We start from the raw sequence: 21,024 nt of genomic DNA, 5'->3' as shown, positions 1-21,024 counted from the left end.
ATTTTTAAATATACCCCTGTCTTGTGAAAACACTGGGATTTCCCATGCTATTTATAGACCCTTCACTTCCGGTGACCAGTACTGCACTGCAAGTCTGCTAACCCCACATGCCATTCTGAGGATTGTGAGCTGACATATGTAGAATCATGCTGATATATAGTCCTCTGCAGGTTAAAGTTAAGGTAAAGTCCATAGAAGCCATTGAATATTGTGAAATTAGCATAGAAGCCTATGGAAAGTGGAATTAGTGGTTTTTAGCCTATACGAATTCATCTTTTCGAAGAAATCAGTATTTTCTCCCAAATTTTTTAAGTGGTATTTAACTTTGAGTTATCGCCCCTTCCACAGTTAAGCGCAGGCACCTAGCTTTTAACAACCTTTAAAATGACATGACATGTATGTATTTAATGACATGATTGTTTTAACGAATAACTCGTTCTCTCAGGTGAGAAAAATAACAGGATGACAAGCTTCAAAACTTTTTACCATTAACCAAAATAAAAATATGACCTGGGGCAAGAAAATATATACGGCAAGCTGCTGCATAGAGGTTTTACACTCAGGAGCAAGATTAATTTGAAAATACCCCAACCTCTAGAGTTTGTTTTTTTTTATTACGACACAAACAGATATAAATAGAAAAACATTTTTTTTAAATCTACAGTAACACTTCAAAATAAAAAAAAATAATACAATGATTCATAGATGCTAGTGTACTTGACATATCTTGACATATAATAATGTAAATTTTCTTTCAAAAAAGTTATTTCAATTAAAATGATAAAGATGATTTGAAGTGCATCGAAAATTGGCTTAACCAAACCACTGTTTAATTTTGAAACTGGTCCGGTTTAGACAGGGTTTGGTTAAGACAGGTGATTGGTTTGCCAAGGTTCAAAATTCATTTAATTTAATACAAAGGGACTGTAAAAAGTGTCTGGTTTAGACAGGTTTTCAGATTAATCAGAATTCCCTTAAGACTTGTGTTAATGTATAACTGTTTTAACCCTTTTTGTTCTTACATGAAGGCAGGTGTGTATTAAGCAAAACATGATATTAGTTATTAACTTTATCGTATTTTGTATTATTTAAATTGTTCATTATGTTCAGTAACAAAGTTCTCCAGATTAGTCGTGTTTAGTATTATTTTCATTGTACACGATTGTTCAATATCAAAGTTGTCAAGTTTGGAGAAAATACATTTATACGTGTTGTAATAACTTAATGTTTACGTATGCATGTTCATGTACATCTCCACACTAAGAAAAAAAGCATATACATCATAGTACTAAGTTACAAAATTTTTTGTGGAGATCTAGCTTAAAGATAAACTGACTGACAGAATCCATGATTTAACGAGTCAAAAACATTTAGACAAACCACGAACAGTCAATTCACACGAATGCAAGTACCTGTACAAATTCAGATTGCTAAATCGAACATGTTGAAGCAAAATAATTTAAAAGTACATGTATATATTGTCACAAAAACCAATAAATGCTTACTGTTTCATTTTTTGTCGTATCCACATTTTTCATAGCCTCTTCAACCTCAAACTTTTCCTTCACCATTTTCGCTCTTTTACATCAAGTTTAACTAATATCCTTTTAAAATTGCTCTTATTTATACATGTGTTAGTGTCTAGATACCGCACAATTTGGTACATGCAAGCAAGTGATTTATGGCGCGTTTCTGGAATGTGGTGTAATAGATGGACAACTATTTTGAAATAATTAAATGTAACTTTAGGTTATTATTAGTATTTTGTGTCATCAAAAGTCCCTTTGTCGACCGACTCGTTAACAGTAAAGGTAACAAAATGCAAATTAATCTAGGTAAATTCATTTTGTCTACTGTCCATAGGTTATCTCCCTTTAATCGGCAAATAACTGAACTCCAAAAGACGTTTAATGTGAGAAAATGTACCAAATATTTGCGTTTAAAACGTAAACATTAATTTAAAGCTAGGGCTTTCATCAACATGAGATATTGGATAATCACAGGTACAAACAGCCGATTTTACAGGATAAGGCTGGCTCGAAAAGTCTCTTAACTTTGAGTTCGTAAGACACTTGTTATAATATATCACCATAGAAACGTTGCAAAACAAATAAGAGATTAAATAAAAGTCAAAACCCTATGGCTATTTAACTGAATTAAAAAAATGCCAACTTAGTAATACAAAAGTTGGTGTCTTTTAACTAACTTGAGCATAATATACACTTACATGTATATGTATATATGTTATTCCACTTTCTACTTAAAAAATTGTGTTCAAACAATAGAAATGCTACAAAAAGTGCCTGTCCTACTATGAATTTTGACTGGTCCCTTAAACACATTGGACAACACAAGTACAAATGTACCAAGAGCCGACAACCAAAACGACTGGGGCTATACAAGTACTTTAGTTGTGTATGTACATGTATGAGAAAGAAGTTCAATGTAATGCTGGTAATTTCAGAAGTTGATATTTGTTTCAATCAGTGCAATTGTAGTTTAGAGAGATTAGTTTATAACTAGTTTTTTCTGTTCAACTAGAACAAATGAGGAAGGACACACTTTAGTCAAACTTGTGAAGTCTTTTCTAATCAATTTCATTTTTTTACTATATTTCACAGAGCATATTACAGTGACATACAGTAACTACATGCAAAAAAAGCAAAGTAATACATGTAGTAATTAAGTAGCACTCCAGCTAAGGATCATGCAAAATGTGATTCACGGGTAAAAAGCCTACATATTTTTATTTTTGATATTTTGTTTGAAATGTCATAGTAAACAGAAATTAACATGTGGTATTTCATATAACCCGTGCTCTTAAGAGATAAAAATTATATAGAATGTACTGTAGATTTCAAAATTAAGGGAGATCACTCTGTAATTGACGCTCAAATACAATAGAATCTACTGGATTTTCAATGTTGATTATCTTCTAAGAGCAGGCAGATTGGAATGAATAATTACATATTTTATAGTATAGACCCATGAAACAACTTAATTACAAAAATAAAAATATGTAGCCTTTTTAGGGTGTATCACATTTGTCAGATTTTGCATGATTCTTACAAAGACAGTTACTTAAATAAAATAACAATATACGAATACAATAATTATAATATATACGATGTACAGATAACGTGTGGACTCGCCTCCAACAAGTACGATAAAAGGCGTTGAAACGTTTAGAGAGTTAACTTTTTCTGTTAAATTTGTATGATTTTTTTCTTAAATTGTGATATCGAAATCGGAATTTTCCCTTATTGTAAGCAGTCGGAACGGGAGGCCTGGATAGGCCGAGCCACCAGGGGTATGGCAAAATGTCATAACTAGTATTAAGTACGCGTACATTGTATGTGTTGAGATATGGAAACACTCAAATATGAGTTAGTTAAAATAAATGAACATGCAAATCTGCAATGTGTATATAAATAAATAAATTGAATTGGATTCCATTTTTTTTCATTTTCCTTAGCAAAAAATGTCCAATTGTAAATTTCTGGACCGAAGTCACTATTTCAAGCCTTCACGTTTTACGTTTTACAATATGATAGAAAAGCATGTAAAACAATACTCTCTGGATAAACATAACTAAGCTTTTTTTTCTTTCTACGGTTTTCTGTTAGTCTAGATTTGGCTTGTATAAATTTATGTTATCAATGTTTGAAACACTGAAAGTATATTGGTACGCAAAACCAAGAAAAAGATACTTTTTTTCTAACTGGTTTATATGTCATACCATAACGGTATTCCTAAATTTGTTCAGGTTGTATCATGTCCCCTCTGCTCTGTTTGATTTACATGTAAAAACAAAACTAACAAAATTTTACGAAATGCTGAAAAAAAATGAATGAAATAAAATTAAAAAAAAAACTTACTGATTCGTTTTTATCGTCCTGCGCTTGATTCATCTTGTTAATTGCCTCCGCGAACGAATCTTGTACTCCACCATCATCATCCATTTCGTTTAATCTTTCCTTTTTTTAAATTAAAACTAACGGGTTCCTTAACAAGCATAAAAACTACAAATTTTGGCAGTCCTGGGATTTATAGTGTGGAATCAAGTAAGCGTTGTAATTGGTAGTAATCAATAATTCATAATGATTTTTTTTTGTTCTTTAGGCATTTAGCGTAATAAGGGGAATTAAGTTAATTAATTATTTATAAAACAGATTGTATATTTGAAGAAGGACACATGTGAAAAAAGGCTTACTCTATTACTAATTCAGAAATCAATAGGTTATTTTTAAAAATATATAAATTTTTACTACTTATGTATGGCGTTCGGAATGACATGTTACTCCTCAGTACAGCCGTCGGGGGTAGAGGGGGGCAAAATTAACACGTTGTTCAGAGGGGTGACGACCCCATCCCCCGGGAGCAAAAACAAAAATATTTACACGAACTTTAAATTGGAAAAGTACATGTACTAACAAAGTCGGGTACAAATCCCATATACCCCCTTCCGGCATATGTGTGACCATCTTGACTGCTTATAACAAATGTGAAATAGATTCGCTGCTTCAAAAATAGATTTTTTAAAATGGAACCTATTTAATTCGACACACTAGAAAATTACACAATACAAGTATATGTAGTCTGTTTGACATATGAGTAAAATGTATGGGATAAAAAGGAAAAATAAATCATAATAACTTTGTAGTGATAAACATATGTATGTGATTGTACATGTGAAGTACATTTATAGTGTACCTACGATGATGTCCTCCATAGTAGTTTATAAATTCAAATCGCCCAAGTTATGAATTTTACGTCCAAAATAGTTATGTAATTTTGCACACAAAAAATGTTCGTGACTGGAACATGCATCTTAGTTAATTAAAGTTTACTGAACCTTTGGTTCCTGTGTTGTGGGGAAAAAATAGCAACAGGAAACAAAATCAATTACGTTACCATAACTAGTATTTAAGTAGCACTCCAGCTAAGAATCATACAAAATGTGATTCATGGGTAAAAAGCCTACATATTTTTATTTTTGATATTTTGTTTGAATTGCCATAGTAAATAGAAATTAACATTCAGTTTTTCATATAATCCGTGTTCTTAGGAGATATAAATTATATAGAATGCACTGTAGATTTCAAAATTAAGGGAGATAACTCTGTAAATGACGCTCAAATACAATAGAATCTACTGGATTTTCAATGTTTATTATCTCCCAAGAGCAGGCAGATTTGAATGAATAATTACACATTTCATAGTAAAGACCCATAAAACAACTAAATTACAAAAATAAAAAATATGTAGCCTTTTTTAGGGTGTATCACATTTTTTTTTTGATTTTGCATGATTCTTACAAAGACAGCTACTTAATCTTATCCATGATTAATTTCTGTACTATATTTGTACGCTTACCACGAACTTAATTAGTACATTTCAACATGCCATAGTCCACTGTATACACCTTTTACTATACAATCCATAATCTGAGCCTTTATATTGTACGAAATGTGCAGCTACTTTGAAAGTACTATTGTTAGTGGGACATCAATTTTCGCGGTTTTCGTGGGTAGGTCAAACCAAGAAATTTGGTTTCCAACGAATAGTAGATTCCCATTGATGTGTATACTGAAAACTTCAAAACACGAATTCAAAAATCCACGAACTTGTGTTTCTCTCCTGATCCACGAAAACTGATATCCACGAATTAAAATACTTTCACAGTATATAAAATTATTTACATGATTTTCAACCGAATTGAGCAAAATAACATTCATAACAGATTTAACTCGAAATTCACGTGAACCGAGTTTTCTCGTGAATTTCATGTAAACTTTTAACATGAAGTTCATGCCAAGCGAATTTCACGTGAAATCACGTAAACTTGTGAATTTGAAGTGAATCTCGATTCTGTGATTATGTATTTTTATATAAATACATATACAAATGTAGCTAACAGTGTTAGGGCAGTTTATCTCGAGCAAAGCAATGTCCCACCGAGGGGTAGCCGAGTGACAATGTTCTTTTATGGTTAGCAAAGTTCAACTCTCTATCACTCTCTTAGCTTTATGTTAATATTTACATTATTATACTGAATACTCCGTTTGCTTTTGTTTCACAATAAATCATTACAATCAGTTTTGTATACTTTTTATATTATTTGTCTGTTTTATTTACTTCATTAATAAAATATTTTACTTTCAAATTTGATATCGTCAAATACTCTTATTTTATCAATCTATTTAAAATTAGACCTATCAAGTATTCCATGCCAGTAGGGACTGAATGGAACAACTGATAGATCTATTTTAACTAGATTGTTTATTTTATGAATTGTGTGTCTGCTGTCTTGATGGCTGGTAATCCAGTTATTGAAATGGACAATGCTCATAAATATGTATTCATTCCTGTAAACGCAAAACTGACTCAAGTTAAACTGGTTCTTGATGCTACATGTACCGGAACCAGGAGACAAGTCTATCACCCCGGCCGTGAAACATGTGATAGAGCAGAATGTTAGCCTCATATTGGACCAATCAGAGAACAGCAAATTGGCACGAAGTATATTTAAAAGGAAACTCAGACTGTTTTATCTTCACTAACTTTCTGAATGCGTTTTCAGAAATATATGTATTTTAAGGTTTAACAAAAAAAAGAAGAAAACGATAGATAAATGTTTGCTAGAATTTTAAGTAGAAAATCGTCAGTATGAAGAGCAGATACTGATTATTCAAAACAAATTTTCGACACTTCACTATATCCAAAAAGACCCATTCCCGACATTGCATTACAATCTATTAGTTATATCAAATTATCAGTTTGATATGTGAATACTGGTTTTTCAAAAGGCAACGTCTACCAACTGAACTGTCGACATTAAAAGTACATGTATATACAATATAAAATTTTGATGATAGTTATACATGCATGCATCTCCGAATTATAAGTGACTGTTATAATTCACCTCCGATAACCCTCCTCCTTCCTTCTCGTACTTATCCCGTGTTTCCGTTTATACCCACGTACTTGTGACACACAGGGTGCGTTTAAAGTTTTTACCAGTTTCGTTGAAAAAGAAAAACAAGTCAATACTTGACTGTACTTGTAATTAACCTCATGTTCATAAATTTCAAGAAAGAAATTCAATCATAAATCACTGATGATTACATATCGGTTGCGATTATACTATTCGGTGCATATGCACTGGATAATATGTTTACGTGTATCCGTACTCACCCCGTCTTCGTCCATTATCCGTTTCCGGCCGTTTTCATCCATTTTCAATAAACGGTATTCGCATCTTTTTTCCGTACTTTGATTTTTATCTTCCCGGGTTTTCATGATTATATTTTCCTAATAAACTGCAATATATCTCTTCACTCTTTTCAACTTTTTTAGCTGATGGCATCGCCCATCTTACACGAAACAATATATGTAATTTTAATCATAGAAAGTGAATGAAACACATTGGCATGAATGCTGTTGCTGATGCAATTGAAATGCAAATGTACATACATAATAATTGTGTTCAAAGTATAATTCGAGGGCTAATTACGATAATTTTACTATCAATGTACTTGCATATTGTGATCATGACGTAACAGAAAAAACATCCATTTTTCTTCCTCTTTAGAGTGCCAATTAAAATTGGTATTAGATTTTATGGCATCCGACTTATGATCTCAAAACACAGTTGCTTGCAATAATACAAATGCAATGTAAAGCTTTATCCAAATTCTTCTTTTTGAAGCATAAAATCTAACATGTCTGACTGTAAATCTGTACTTCTCATGTGTTTATGGCCGAGTAGTAAGAGTTCCGAAACATCACAGTAATAAAACCTGTCAACGGTTCCGTTTAAAAACCGGATTGCATCTATTACAGTGTTCCAATGTTATACTATACATTGCATGTGCTCTCGAATGTAAACGTATGATAAATGCTTGACTAAAGCATGATAAAATCAACAATTCAATGAATAAAAACATGAACTATTCAAGGGCTGTATTATTAATCTATATTCTACATGTACATGTACACTTATATAACGAACTGAATTAATATTAGTTCCTGTATATCAAAATGCACTAACTTATGTATAACGAAATGCACAAGCGTATAACTCAAATGCATCTAAATGTCAATATTTAAAGTGCGTGTGAAATGGTGCACTAAGAATTTAAACTTTTAGTTGGTATAGTACAATAGACCAAATAAAACTCCGAGCATGAATAAAGAAATTAGTCAAATAGAAAATGCGTCAACATTACACAGTTTACACTTCCGCAAAAATGTACGAAATGTTTTTATTTCTCCCACTCCATTAGACATAGCTCAACGAGTGTGAGCATTATTCCTATTAAAACAGCACAAGTTATGAACAAAAATACATCTCCAAATTGTCAGCAAAATAAAATGGTCTATTTTTAACAAATTGTTCAAAGCTTTTAACACACAGTAAAATGAATTGTCAAACTACAGGATACATTTTAACCCATTGCAAGACAAGTTCCAATGCTAAGCACTTAGTTCCAGTTTTAATCACTACTCTCTACGGCTCTTTACCAACCGGTGTCACATGAAATTGTATAGATTCGGATCTCAGCTTCTCAATATACAGTAAATATTTTGTATTTTGTCTCTGAATCTCATCCCTCAGTGTCAAATGCAGGCAACACATTAATGACATAACATCAATCTGTCTGTTTTATTTCTTTTCTAAGCCCCATATAGGAACTTATGCATTGGAATCTGATTTCTAGAAAGAACGTATTTGTGACCATTATCTCGTGAGTACAACTCAATCTAATTTCCTGGTATTTACATGTAGTAATACAAAAAATGGACCAAAAATTTATATGAAATTTTAGAAAACAGTTAAAATGATTTTCAGTAACGTCTAGTATTTTTATTACATTGTCTTTACTTTGTATGTGCTTTGCTTTCTCGAATATTCTTCTACCCAGATCTAGACAACCCGGAGTTGCCTAATAAAAGAAAATTCCATGTTTTTTTTATTTTCCAAAAACAAATTTTTCACTTCGAAAAAAGTGTCTAATGCACTGTGTGAATTTTCTAAGTTGAAAGAACTTATAACATTACATTACATATGTGAATTTCTATCGTTTCTTCATGTCTAGTCGACGAAATGCGTGCTTGGCATACTCTCCACAACATAAATTTGGAACATACATGTACAAGCACATGTATATATGTTTTCGCATTAAATCACGAATTTTCACAGAATGATACTTAGTGCCTTTTGCGCTCATCTTTTAATATTGCTTAAAATCCCTAATATGAAATATTGGATCCATCAATGATAATAAGAAGGACATATGATAGTTTATTATTCTTTTATACATGCATGTGCCTGTATACAGATCAATTCATGGAAACGTAAAACAAAACAGACAAACACTTTATGGCCATTCCACCAACGGTGCGAATTTCCCCACATCTAGAGTCCGCATTCTACTTGTCTTTAAAAAAGAATACTAGTTCAGTGTATAGGAATACAAAAACCTTATTCAAAATCACGAGTAGCTAAAAAGATGGTCGCCTGAATATAGCTGAAATAGTGCTGCTGGGGCGTTAAACCCCAACAATCAATCAATCAAAAACGATGGAGACGATGTCAATCATTCTCTTTGTTTCTCGTTCAAATGGTGGAAATAAGGGCAATAACAAAATAACTTAACACTAATCAGATCCATTATCCATCAGTCAAAAAAAAAAATCTGGCAAAATAGGTATTACCATTTACCATAAAGTAAAGTTATTTTACTAAGTCTGTCACGTGTTATCAGTTATCATCATTTGTTTGAAACTATTTTCTCTTCGCTAAAAAAATCTGCATTATATTCATAAATGTCAGTACTAAAATATCTTTGTCATTTGCATCAAATAATTATAGATTCCAAGCACAATATTATTTGATTTTCAACTCTGAGATCGGAGAATGTTTCTCTTCTATAGACACAATATAATTTTGTAAGTCAACCATAATTCCAGAAGTCTTAAAACCAGTACAAAGCGAGACATTCCATAATCTTCTATAAATAATGATGAGGAATTTCATTTCAGAAGACATTACTAATATTAGCTGAACTGAATGTTCATGTACATATGTACAACGTAAATATATCATTACTTTGCCTGTGAGTTGAACATTGCTTTACTAATGTATATATATTCAGGGGCGGATCAAAAGATGTTGGAAAGGGGGTGAGGGGTTGTAAAAGTGTTTAAAAAAAAAGAAGAGTTCAAGACCATTTTATGCTCATTTTTTCCCATTAACAAGAAATTAAAACTTTGCTCGCAGCCCTTAAACCCGTCACTCACAACACTATGAGGTGAATGTCCACATATATACATACTTCACATAAATGAATTAAATGCCCCCATATAAATGTACTTACATGTACATGTATATCACTAATATTAATTGAAATTCAAAGTATAAAATGAGTGGAATGACAACCAATCAATGTATGTAAATTGACTTTTGTAGATATGTACAGATACAGTGGAACTTGTCTAATCCGATAAACCTTAAATGATTGTCGGTATGAACAATTAAAAAAACAGGATTTTTTCGTTTTACTTTTTTTTCAGCTCAAATTATACTTTTTCTGGTTCATAAAACATGCAGTTCAAACACCTGCACAAACAAACTGTACAAGTTGCAGATTTAATGTACAACCAACATCTTCGTTCATTGCGTTCATTCATATCAAAAATATACACTGGTAATATTATTCATCATGATTAACACACGAATTTTACGTGAATTTCACGTGATGTTCATGTGCATTCGGCAAATGAAATTTGTGACATAGTTCATATGATATTCGAGTGAATCAAACCATCATGTGAAATATGTGAACTTTTCGCATTAAGTTCATTTCAAGTGAATTTCATGTGAAAATTACGATAATTTTAGGTGCAGTTCACGTGAATTTCATGTGAAGTTCGATTCATATGAACCTAACGTAAAAAAATATTGTAATTATTTCATGTGTACAATTCTGTAAATGTATTATTTTGATGTACCTGCACGAAAATAATTGAATATGTAGCCATAAACATCAGGTATGATGTACATATAGCTAAAAACGCACACTATTTACATGTATCAAAAGTGAGAAAAAAAAGATTTAAAACTGTAAAACTCCAAATACCAATTGACTTTGTTTATAAAATAGAATTATTGATAATTGTGTATCGTAATGGTGTATCCACTTGCACCATGAGAAATGACTTGTTCATCGTGTCATATTTTTCATTTTCTCTTACGTCTACCCCGGCCATTTTATGAGGAAATCAGTGGACTTTCCTAGAAAAAAACAGATGGTGCTTAGCCTATCGTTGCATCTGGTCCATACTCCAAGTTAAAGTGGATATCGAGTTGCTCATTTACCGTATTTTCGTTCATGTGCTATTTTTTGGTTATTCCATGTTTTTTTTTTTTTTTTTTTTGTTTTTTGTTTTTTTGTTCGCCGGTTTATGCTCTTTTATTACCGTGCGAATCGTCTTTGTATATTAATAATAATTATCTGAAGTAATCGAGAGTTATCTTTCTTTGAACATGCAATTACTTTTAAAGCCACTACAAGGTGATCTTTTTTCAGTCAAAATCAAGTGCTCAAAATCACACAAATACATGTACTAATTAATTAGATAACATAAACAAACACTACAGTGACGTTATTTCAAATCAAAACTGTCCCCTTGGCGACACATAAACACAAGTAATCATGTAGTTTCTCTTTTATATAAAGTAGCTTTAAGGCAGCGTTGATTACTCTCACTGATGTTCCTGAAACCTGCGAGATTTTAATCTTTGTTTCAGTTTCTAGATAGAACGTGTGAACAGGTGTAAGAGGCTGATTTAAGGAGAATTTATACAATATATCGCAGCGCTGCACATTTAAATCATTTTTCGCGTATCTTTGTTTACATTACGTTTGTCAGTGTCTAATGTAAATTGAAATAAAACCTATGAATATTTTAGCAGTGTCTACTTAAATAGTGACACGACTTTACTAGAATTTTGTTGAACTCGGTGAAGGTAATACTTCAGAATGATTAAAATCATTACATCGTCATCGCTTAAGAACTGTACAAAGACAGTTAATCATATTTTAACCAAACCCTCAATAATGTGAAACCTATGTAAACAGACAATTTTATATTCCATTCAATTGATTTAATTGTATTTTGAACCTTGGTAAACCGAACACCCCTCTACATGTATACCGATGATGCTTTAAAGGCCTGAAGGGATTCAGTTAAGACAGGTTTCACAGTTTATCAATTAAATACTAGACTGCATTAGGAACACGTATCGTGTATTCATGTATTTATTGTTGAGTCCCATGTATATATACTGTGCAAATTAATGGAACTGAGAAGAAATAAAGAAATACAATAAAACTGACTGCATTGAAAAAAAGCAATTCGCAAAGTTCATTCTCTTACAATACACGACATTATCTCCCATTAAATCAATCATAAATAATGTTAGACACCAGAGTACTATTCCAAATGCAAAAAAAAAAAAAAAAAAAAAAAAAAAAAAACAAGCTGGTCTTTGAAGACGAATGTACGAATCAACATACTTATAAATTTGTACATGAAGCAGACTCTGTAAGGATTATACAATTCAATAAATTTAATCACACTGTTTTTCAAAGGAAAGGTTTCATTTCCACTTATGCTGTACAGTCATACTAATCATCTACAAGTAAGTTCCATGTCAATAGTTGTTGCGAGACACGTGCAAGGCCGCACTCACATCCCCCCATCTTGAAAAAAAGCAAAAAAAAAAAAAAAAACATTGATTTACTTAAGGAGAAATCATACCCAATATATTGTATCCAAGTAAAATTGCTTATCAGTGTTCATTTCGCACCTCATTCAGAAAACCTGGCTGGCTACGGCGCTAAAATAGCATTATGACGTCATTATTTACGATCAATTTCACACGTACGACTTTTTGTGAAATCGACACCTGATGTGCAAGGTGCAGTCTCAAAGACATGTAATTGTTGCAATTCTGTGGAAGGAGTGGGTGTCATTCATTGTACCAAGCAATATCGAACAAAATTATTAAGATGCTTCCATGTCTGACTTTCATCAGAACTCTATGTTGTACATATCATGACAACTGGTACTTACACGTACAAGAGTAATCAAGGGAAAAAAAGTTATAGCGGTAATCAAAAGAATGTAGTCCAGGGACAAAGACCAGACATGGAAAACAGACATACACAACAAAGAACATAAAGTAACATAAATCATACATACAAAATAACAAAAGCAAATGAGCAACTCGGACTCCACTAAAAACTGGGATCATGGACCAAATGCACCGGTAAGGTAAGCGTCCACTGCTTTTCTAGAAACACCCGCCGAGTTGCTCATAAAAAGTCAAGTCCGGGGTAGACAAACGAGGAAAGGAAAACTATGACCCGTTGAATAAATCAGTTTTCATGGTGCAGATGGATACACCATAATGATCCACGAGTTCATGATGACGACCATAAAACTTCTGTAGTGATGAGTTCAATCTTGTATCAACATAACCCTGTTCCAGAAGCCTATTTGTTAGAGTTCTAGCGCGATACAGAAAGTCTACGTAGTTTCGGCAAGCTCTGGCATAACTTATGAGTTGTGATATAAACACTCCAAACGCAGGTGCAGAAGGAATGTCGCCACAGATGAAAGGATCTCAGAAAGCCTAGAGGCAAGACCTTCCCACCAATCAAAAGAAAAAAATGAAATAAAAAATCCAAGTTTGTTTACATATAAATGTTCTAATCAAGTTATACATTTTTGAAAATATAAATTCCCTACCTCTTTCGCATTCTTCATGGCGGTTCTCTATCATATAGTTCACCAGTTTGAACTAATTCACTAGCACATTCTCTCTACATAGGAACCCTACTTTACATGATATACAATCAGGCCAGATAAGTTTTGATTTTAGTTTGGTAAAGTAATTAACATATATTGCGCTTCATACTTGACTTGAAGTATTAGTAAAACCATTGTGTTTCTCTCTGGGCAGACGACAGATAGACAACGCGCTAATCATTTTGGCGCGTGCGGTATTAATTTTCATGTCAGCATTTTTAACATGTTTTTTACTTCTTGATTATTTATTTCTTTGACATGATAATGAAAAAATGGGGGGGGGGTTAAAATTATTATATTAAGAGAGAAGTATTTTATCTATTCACTCAATGCAAGCTAGTTTATATTTCATTTTTAATAGTTAAAACTGTAGTAATTAGAAGCGAAATATGCAGAGAACCATAAAACAGGATTACATTGCATGAACAATAATCGTTTTTTTTAACACATAGATCACATGCATCTTGTTAAGTAGCACTTCAGCTAAGAATCATTCAAAATGTGATTCATGGGTAAAAAGCCTACATATTTCTATTGATATTTTGTTTGAATTGCCATAGTAAACATAAATAACAAGTGGTTTTCCATATAACCCGTGTTCTTAGGAGATAAAAAAATATAGGTCAAAATTAAGGGAGATAAATCTGTAAATGACACTCAATTACTATAGAATATATTGGATTTTCAATGTTGATTTTCTTCTAAGAGCAGACAGATTGGAATGAATGGAGCAGAAAAACCCACCAAACATACGATGCTTTTTAGGTCTACAAATTTAACTTAAGTCCCTTTTGCGTGAAGATCTCGGTAGCGGATACAATGATAGGGTTTCGATGTTGGAACCCTCTTTTGGTGGGAAATTTTTAACTTTTGTGCAATTTTTTTGCAAAAAATGAGCAAATAAAAAAGGATCAATCTAGACCCCTTTAAAAATCACTAGGGTCGTACATGAATCTATATGTTGAGAAAACCTTTCTCTTCAACCAACAGAACCAATAATGACAATATCTATAGTCTTTAACTGTTTCTGATAAAAAATTATCGTGGGCTCTTGGCATGCATGCATGAACCAATTCTCGTTATAAAAATATTGAAAAAAAGAAGCATAAAAGCTAATCTCCGATTCGGCCCACATATATTATGTATTATATTGCATAATTTGTCGATTGATTATCTCTAGTTGTTTTTACTTTCTCCATAATAATGAGTTTTGATATTAAATCGATAATTTAAGGCGATTGGTGTCAAGCTCTGCAAACATCAAAGTGAAGACACTTGACTTTTATAAACAAAGATCGTTTACTGCTGTAGTTAAAAAGAAGTCAAACAGAATGAATTAATGTTAAGGGATGGACTCCATGTTTTATTTCTCTTTTTTGTTGTCATGTCATTTAACATTGTTTTTTTTTTTATTGAAACAAACCATGAAAAGCATGGTACGGCTGTAGCCATCAATAGCATACTGTCTTTAATTGCTACCTCATCAGGGGAGGAGCCATGATTTCATGTTTAGGGGTGTAAATAGAGTTAAAGGTCGTGGGAAGAGAGGCAAGAACATTTTGAAATCACGATTACATGCTAACGGATGGGCGTACGTCGGTTCCACTCCCTATTTATTGACGTCTTCTCCCCACCCCCCTACAAAATAGATCTTAAGTTATTCATTCAAAAAAAGTCAAATATTATCTTCATTTTTGATATAAGGCGGCTTATAGACCATGATTGTTCATATGAAGCCTTCTCTAAGCATTCGGTTCATGCATTGAGTGAAAGTGCAAAATCAGAGTTATCTTTCTTCATAAGAAATGATACCGTTGTTGAAAAATAATGCGTGTGCTCTGAACCATTCTTCATTGCATATCAAAAATAAAAATACGTGAAAAATAATACCCATTTATCAAACCCCGTGTGATTCTTTGTTGAACATGTACGTTAAAGATTATCCTAGCTCCCACCGAGTCAAATGACCTTTATATACGCACCCAGTTGCTTCCTATGTATGCAAGTAGCTTGTCAGTTTATATCTCTATAACACTAAGGACAACAATTTCTTTGTATATCCCTTCTTAACTCAATCAAGCAGACGTCCATAAGTATTAATCATTAAGTGTTAATACAAACATGTACTAAACATTTACAATTTCCACTCGTCTCTGCTTAGTTCAATCAAAGGAAACTATAAACAACTCTTCACTCTCTCCTTAGTCTTTCGTTAAATGTCTTCTTTACAGGGACAGCAAATATTCATTGTATTCATGGGCGTTTATCAATTAGTGAATGTAGTCATTTAGATAAAAAGAATGCAACTGTATACGTGTATCATTTGGAGCGAACCTGACAATTCGGATGCCTGCAAATTGCGAAATTCTAGCTGTATTAAAAGCGGACACACTTTTGTTGGCTATCAAATTAGTACATTTTTGTCTGTAACTTGTACATGTGTCTTGTGTTACGATATTGAATGCAATTTCTTATTCAAATAACTCGATCGCTTTCCATTTATCATAAAGACAGTGCTGACGTGAATACAACAAAACAATATATTCTATTACGTATTTTATTGTGAATGTCTCCCAGCTGACATAGATGAATGAGACAAAGCAATGTATTATACAAAATGTAAGTGATATATATCACTTTGTCGTATTTAGATTATAGACTGAGTACCACATTTCCAATGGCTTATCCAGCAACGGGTGTTTCGGTGGTAGGAACACTCCTTTTTATGGTAGGCAAAAATTATCCGCGTCTGATTACATAGTACATGTACGTACATGACGTTTACCTTGAAGCCTGTATAATTATCAGAACTAGTAAACTTTGAAGTTTGCTATCTCTTTCTGGCTACATATTCAAATTTTCTTTCTCTTACACTTTTCAAAAAAAAACTTTTCTTTTCTTTTTTCTGCAAATTGAATAACCAGCCCCCAAAAAGCCGAACGGATGACTATCTCCAAACAGAAGTTACTTTTAAGTCGATACATTGTATACGCATATTTTGATTTCTAGCAAAATGTTTAGATATCAGACATATGTTACAACATTGTATGAATATTATTACATAAAGAATACATTGTAACTCAAAATACCTATTACAGGTACATGTGCATTTCATCGAATTCTTTTAGTTTATTTATCATAATATTAACCTGATCCAAAACACGACATTCTTATCATTAATTTTGAGGAGAAATTTCTCCTGCCATTTATAGTCATCCGAATTTTCCGAGTAGAATGACTTTACGTAACTTCAACAGGGAAGATAGTGTTTTTGTTGGATTTCTTTTTAACCGAAATTGCTATATGATTTTTTGCGATTATTTGAAGTTTAACCAAGCAATAATGTCTACATTCCACAATGCGATCGAGTCTATCATTGCGAAGTATTTATGTCAAATTATTTTGCAATATCAAAATCATCTTTATCATTTCTAAATTTATAGTAGATCCACATTTTTGTATATGCATGTTACTACAATTTTCTTAAATTTCTGCACAGAGAAAGAAGTTCAAAGAACACATGGCGAGTATCAAGACTTTACATGAATCAAAGAATATTTTTATAACGTATTTGTTAGAAATCATATTTTGTTACAAAGTAGCTGAAATGCAAGGTATAAATGCCGCTATGTTTGTATTCCCAGGATAATTAACATGTATGTATGAGATGTGTTTGGCTTGGTACATGTATAGAGTAATATGGTGAACAAATTCTGACGGGAAAATTTTGTTGTACATTTAAATAGTGGAATTCGACCAAAAGACACATTTTTGCCTTATATATCTACCAACGGACGACAGAGATACATGCCTAAAACATAATTTTATTGCTGATTTCTAGCAGCTATATACATGTAGGAGCATATAAAATATGTAAAGGTGCAATATAAAAGTCACATATTAATATACTTAATAACTAAACACATACATGTCCATGCCTTTTTACATGTACATGTCGTTCAATAATACACCAAAAACCCGAATACAATTTACATGTACAGGCCATTTATTATGTAACCCGACAAAATGACGGATAGCCAGATACATATATACAAACATAAATGTAAAACAGACAGACGGACAGACAGACAGACAGACAGACAAACGCACAGACAGACAGACACACAGAGAAAATTGCGGAATGACTGGTAAAGATGGTTAGCTCAATAAAAAAAAACTAGTTGAATTAACTTGATAGTGCGTGCTTTTCTAAAGAGATTTATTTGTGGTCATTGAAGTATGAGAACTTGTCAATCAAAGAGCAAAATGAGCGGAACCGAACAGTAAATTGATCGTAAAGCCAGAACGAGCATTTAAACAAAGGAAGACTAATGGAACGATTCTCAGTTGGAAAGTCTCACTAATACAGATAATTAGCATAGAACAGTTTCACAAGGATATTGAATAATCTCCATACTTCGAAATGGAGTAATCAAAGTGCCTTCCTTTTCACATGTACATGTACAATTTACCTTTATCAAGAATAAACATAATACATGTATATGTACCATTATTTTACATGTACATATTATTTTGACATCCTGTGTAATACACAATGTAACCATCCAATGCTTTCAATGGAATTTGTCGTCTTTAGAGATATTCAGTCCTTAATATGTTATTGTAACTTATACAAATGCTTGTAGGCCATGTGATGACCGGAAACAAAGCTGCTATAATTGATTTGCTATACTTCTTTTTCAGACATTTCGGAGACTGACAACAAAACTTTAAACTGAAATCTAACTGACATGTTGCAAATCTTAAGAAAAAAAAACATCATACCAGGAAACATTTCCATATCTGGTTTATGTACTTTTTTTCGGGCATTTGCGATAAAGACATGGCAACAAAAACATGCTGTGAATGTGACATGTATTTCATGTTATTTCATTTAATTGTTACTAGATTATCTTCCTTGTTATTCACTGAATCATGCAAATCGAAGTCACGAGAACTTTACATTACGTGTCTTGAAATTCCATTCTTCATCCAGAGAGACTGAAGTTAGCAAACGCTATTCCCTAAATATACATTAAGTTTAAACGAACTAAGCAACATACTCCATATCCTCGGTTTAACCCTAAATTGTATAAATAAATTAAATCCCTAATGTACCTTAAACGATTATAAGTCTTACAGTAAGTCTATGTGAAATACAAAACCGAGTTATTGTTATATAATTGGTTTTAAACCGGATTAAACAGCTGTGGCGCCAATAAACCATCATTATTTCAAGGAAAATAAAATTGGTCTTCTCTAGTTTCCTAACAAGTATGAAATTTATATGTTTTACTTTAAATATATTTACTTACAGTGGACAGACTCAGCAATAAAGACGTTCATGATGTTTTAAGGAAAAGAATTTCTCTAAGAATTTTAACAAGAACAACTCCTTGTATACATTATGTACATGTATACTAGTCTAAGAAATTGACAAATTATATTTATTTTTTACCAACATTTTTTATGAAGACACGGTGAATTCCTCATATTCTTCCCTTTTCCTAATTGAACTGTACAGTACAATAAAGGTTACATGTAGTTTATACATTTTTAGCTGCACTTTTATGCACTATACTTATTTATACTGTTTTATGACTTTTAAATGAACAACTCGGCGGGTGTTTCTTGAAAAGCAGAGGACGGTGCACTTGGTCCATGCTCCCAGTTTTTAGTGGAGTCCGAGTTGGTCATTTGCTTTAGTTATTTTGTGTGTATTGTCTTAGTTACTTTATGTTCTTTGTGTTGTTTGTCTGTTTTCCGTGTCTGGTCTTTAGCCCTGGATTACATTCTTTTAACTTCTGCTAGAATCTTGGTTCCCTTGATTACTCTTACTATTGTTGTATTCTTAGATGGTTTTGAAAAAAAAGATCAAACGAGCGTGTTACCAAATCCTAGTCATATACAAATAATTATGTAATTTGCTATAATTTGCTTAATGAATATGTTTAAACTAAAGATAGTTTTGCCTTTCACTAAGCATTTCAATTAAAGTATTATATTGTAGAGCGATGTCCCCACCATAAGTGACATTTGTAAGGAATACAAATGTAGTGTATTCAAGGGGGTGTAGCAGCAATATAACCCCTTCTTTTAAATGGAGAGAAAAATAGCGTGACAATAAAATTACTGCAAATAATTTTTGTTTGTTTTTGTTTATTTTTGTGTGTGTATGTATTTTGTTGTCAGCATCTGTTCCAACTCTGATTGTAAAAAAAAAATATCATCACCCGTGATATGATTTTTCATTCATCACACACATAGCTAGCATACCAGGTCTTTTGTCGTCTGTTTTCATCTTTTTGTTTTGTGAGTGGCACATATACAAATGTTCAACATTCAACGTGCAACTTTTATCTAATATTATTGACAATACGAAAACTTGATTGTGCATCTCAGCACGACACCTCGACATCTGTTAAAGAATTAATTACAAATAAAAAAAGTTATGAGAAGAGATAAAAAGCGATTTTGTCAAGCTGAGTCGACAGCATACGAGTTCATTTACAAAGATCATGATACATGATACTACAGCATAATATGTTCTTTCCCTATATTTTCATATTAGTCTATTATAAAGTACATAATAAAGAAATTCCATCACTGTTTATATATGGATTGCTATAGCTGCAACTACATGCAGCTGAAATAACCCGAGCTACATGTACATGTATAAGGAAAATTGAAAATGCATACATGCACATAATATAAGTCAAGAAAGTGAATGACAGCATTAATGCATAGAAAAATTATAATATTAACATGATCATTTTCATTTGAACTTACTACTGTAAGTTACATGTACTTTTCATATGACATACATGTAAATGTACAGATGGAAAATAAGAAACAATGTATTAACAGAAATGTGTCAACGAATGAAACAATATGGAATTCAAAAAGCATGTTTTTGAGTCAAAAAGCAAACGACCGTGAAAAAAAAATAGTTTAAAAGGTAACAGGATACGCAGGTCCCGTCACGTGACTCTGTGGTCTCATGCAAATGGGTCCCAATATTCCATTTAAATGCATGGAAATTGTCATGTACTAGGCGTTGAGTTCAGTATTTAAAGCAAAACATCTTACTGTATAAAAATACCAAAAAAATGACAAAAATACATTTCTACATGATGAAAGTGT

The 21,024-nt window shown here is 32.2% G+C and overlaps 1 protein-coding gene across 15 annotated transcripts in view; it reads right to left on the bottom strand.

The window, feature by feature from the left end:
* Positions 1-21,024, bottom strand: part of LOC148599628 (dipeptidyl peptidase 4-like) — a 162,224-nt gene that overhangs the window by 59,649 nt on the left and 81,551 nt on the right. Inside the window, exon 1 of one of the 15 annotated variants that reach the window (XM_088559861.1) lies at positions 13,822-13,854. The exons of 12 other annotated variants lie outside the window; for them this stretch is intronic. In XM_088559861.1, coding sequence (XP_088415987.1) covers positions 13,822-13,839 — 18 coding nt within the window. In that variant the 5' untranslated portion in view covers positions 13,840-13,854. Of the gene's footprint in view, positions 1-1,505; positions 1,752-7,197; positions 8,491-13,821; positions 13,855-21,024 lie in introns of those variants that run through there. 2 more of the 15 variants (XM_088559847.1, XM_088559857.1) reach the window with 2 other exon arrangements.

The sequence above is a fragment of the Perna viridis genome, chromosome 13 (assembly GCF_037379345.1).
Source record: "Perna viridis isolate PV_CMFRI_1.1 ecotype Kerala chromosome 13, ASM3737934v1, whole genome shotgun sequence".
Taxonomy (NCBI): domain Eukaryota; kingdom Metazoa; phylum Mollusca; class Bivalvia; order Mytilida; family Mytilidae; genus Perna; species Perna viridis.
The sequence above is the reverse complement of the archived record's forward strand: the minus strand, read 5'-3'. Positions and strand labels throughout refer to the sequence as shown.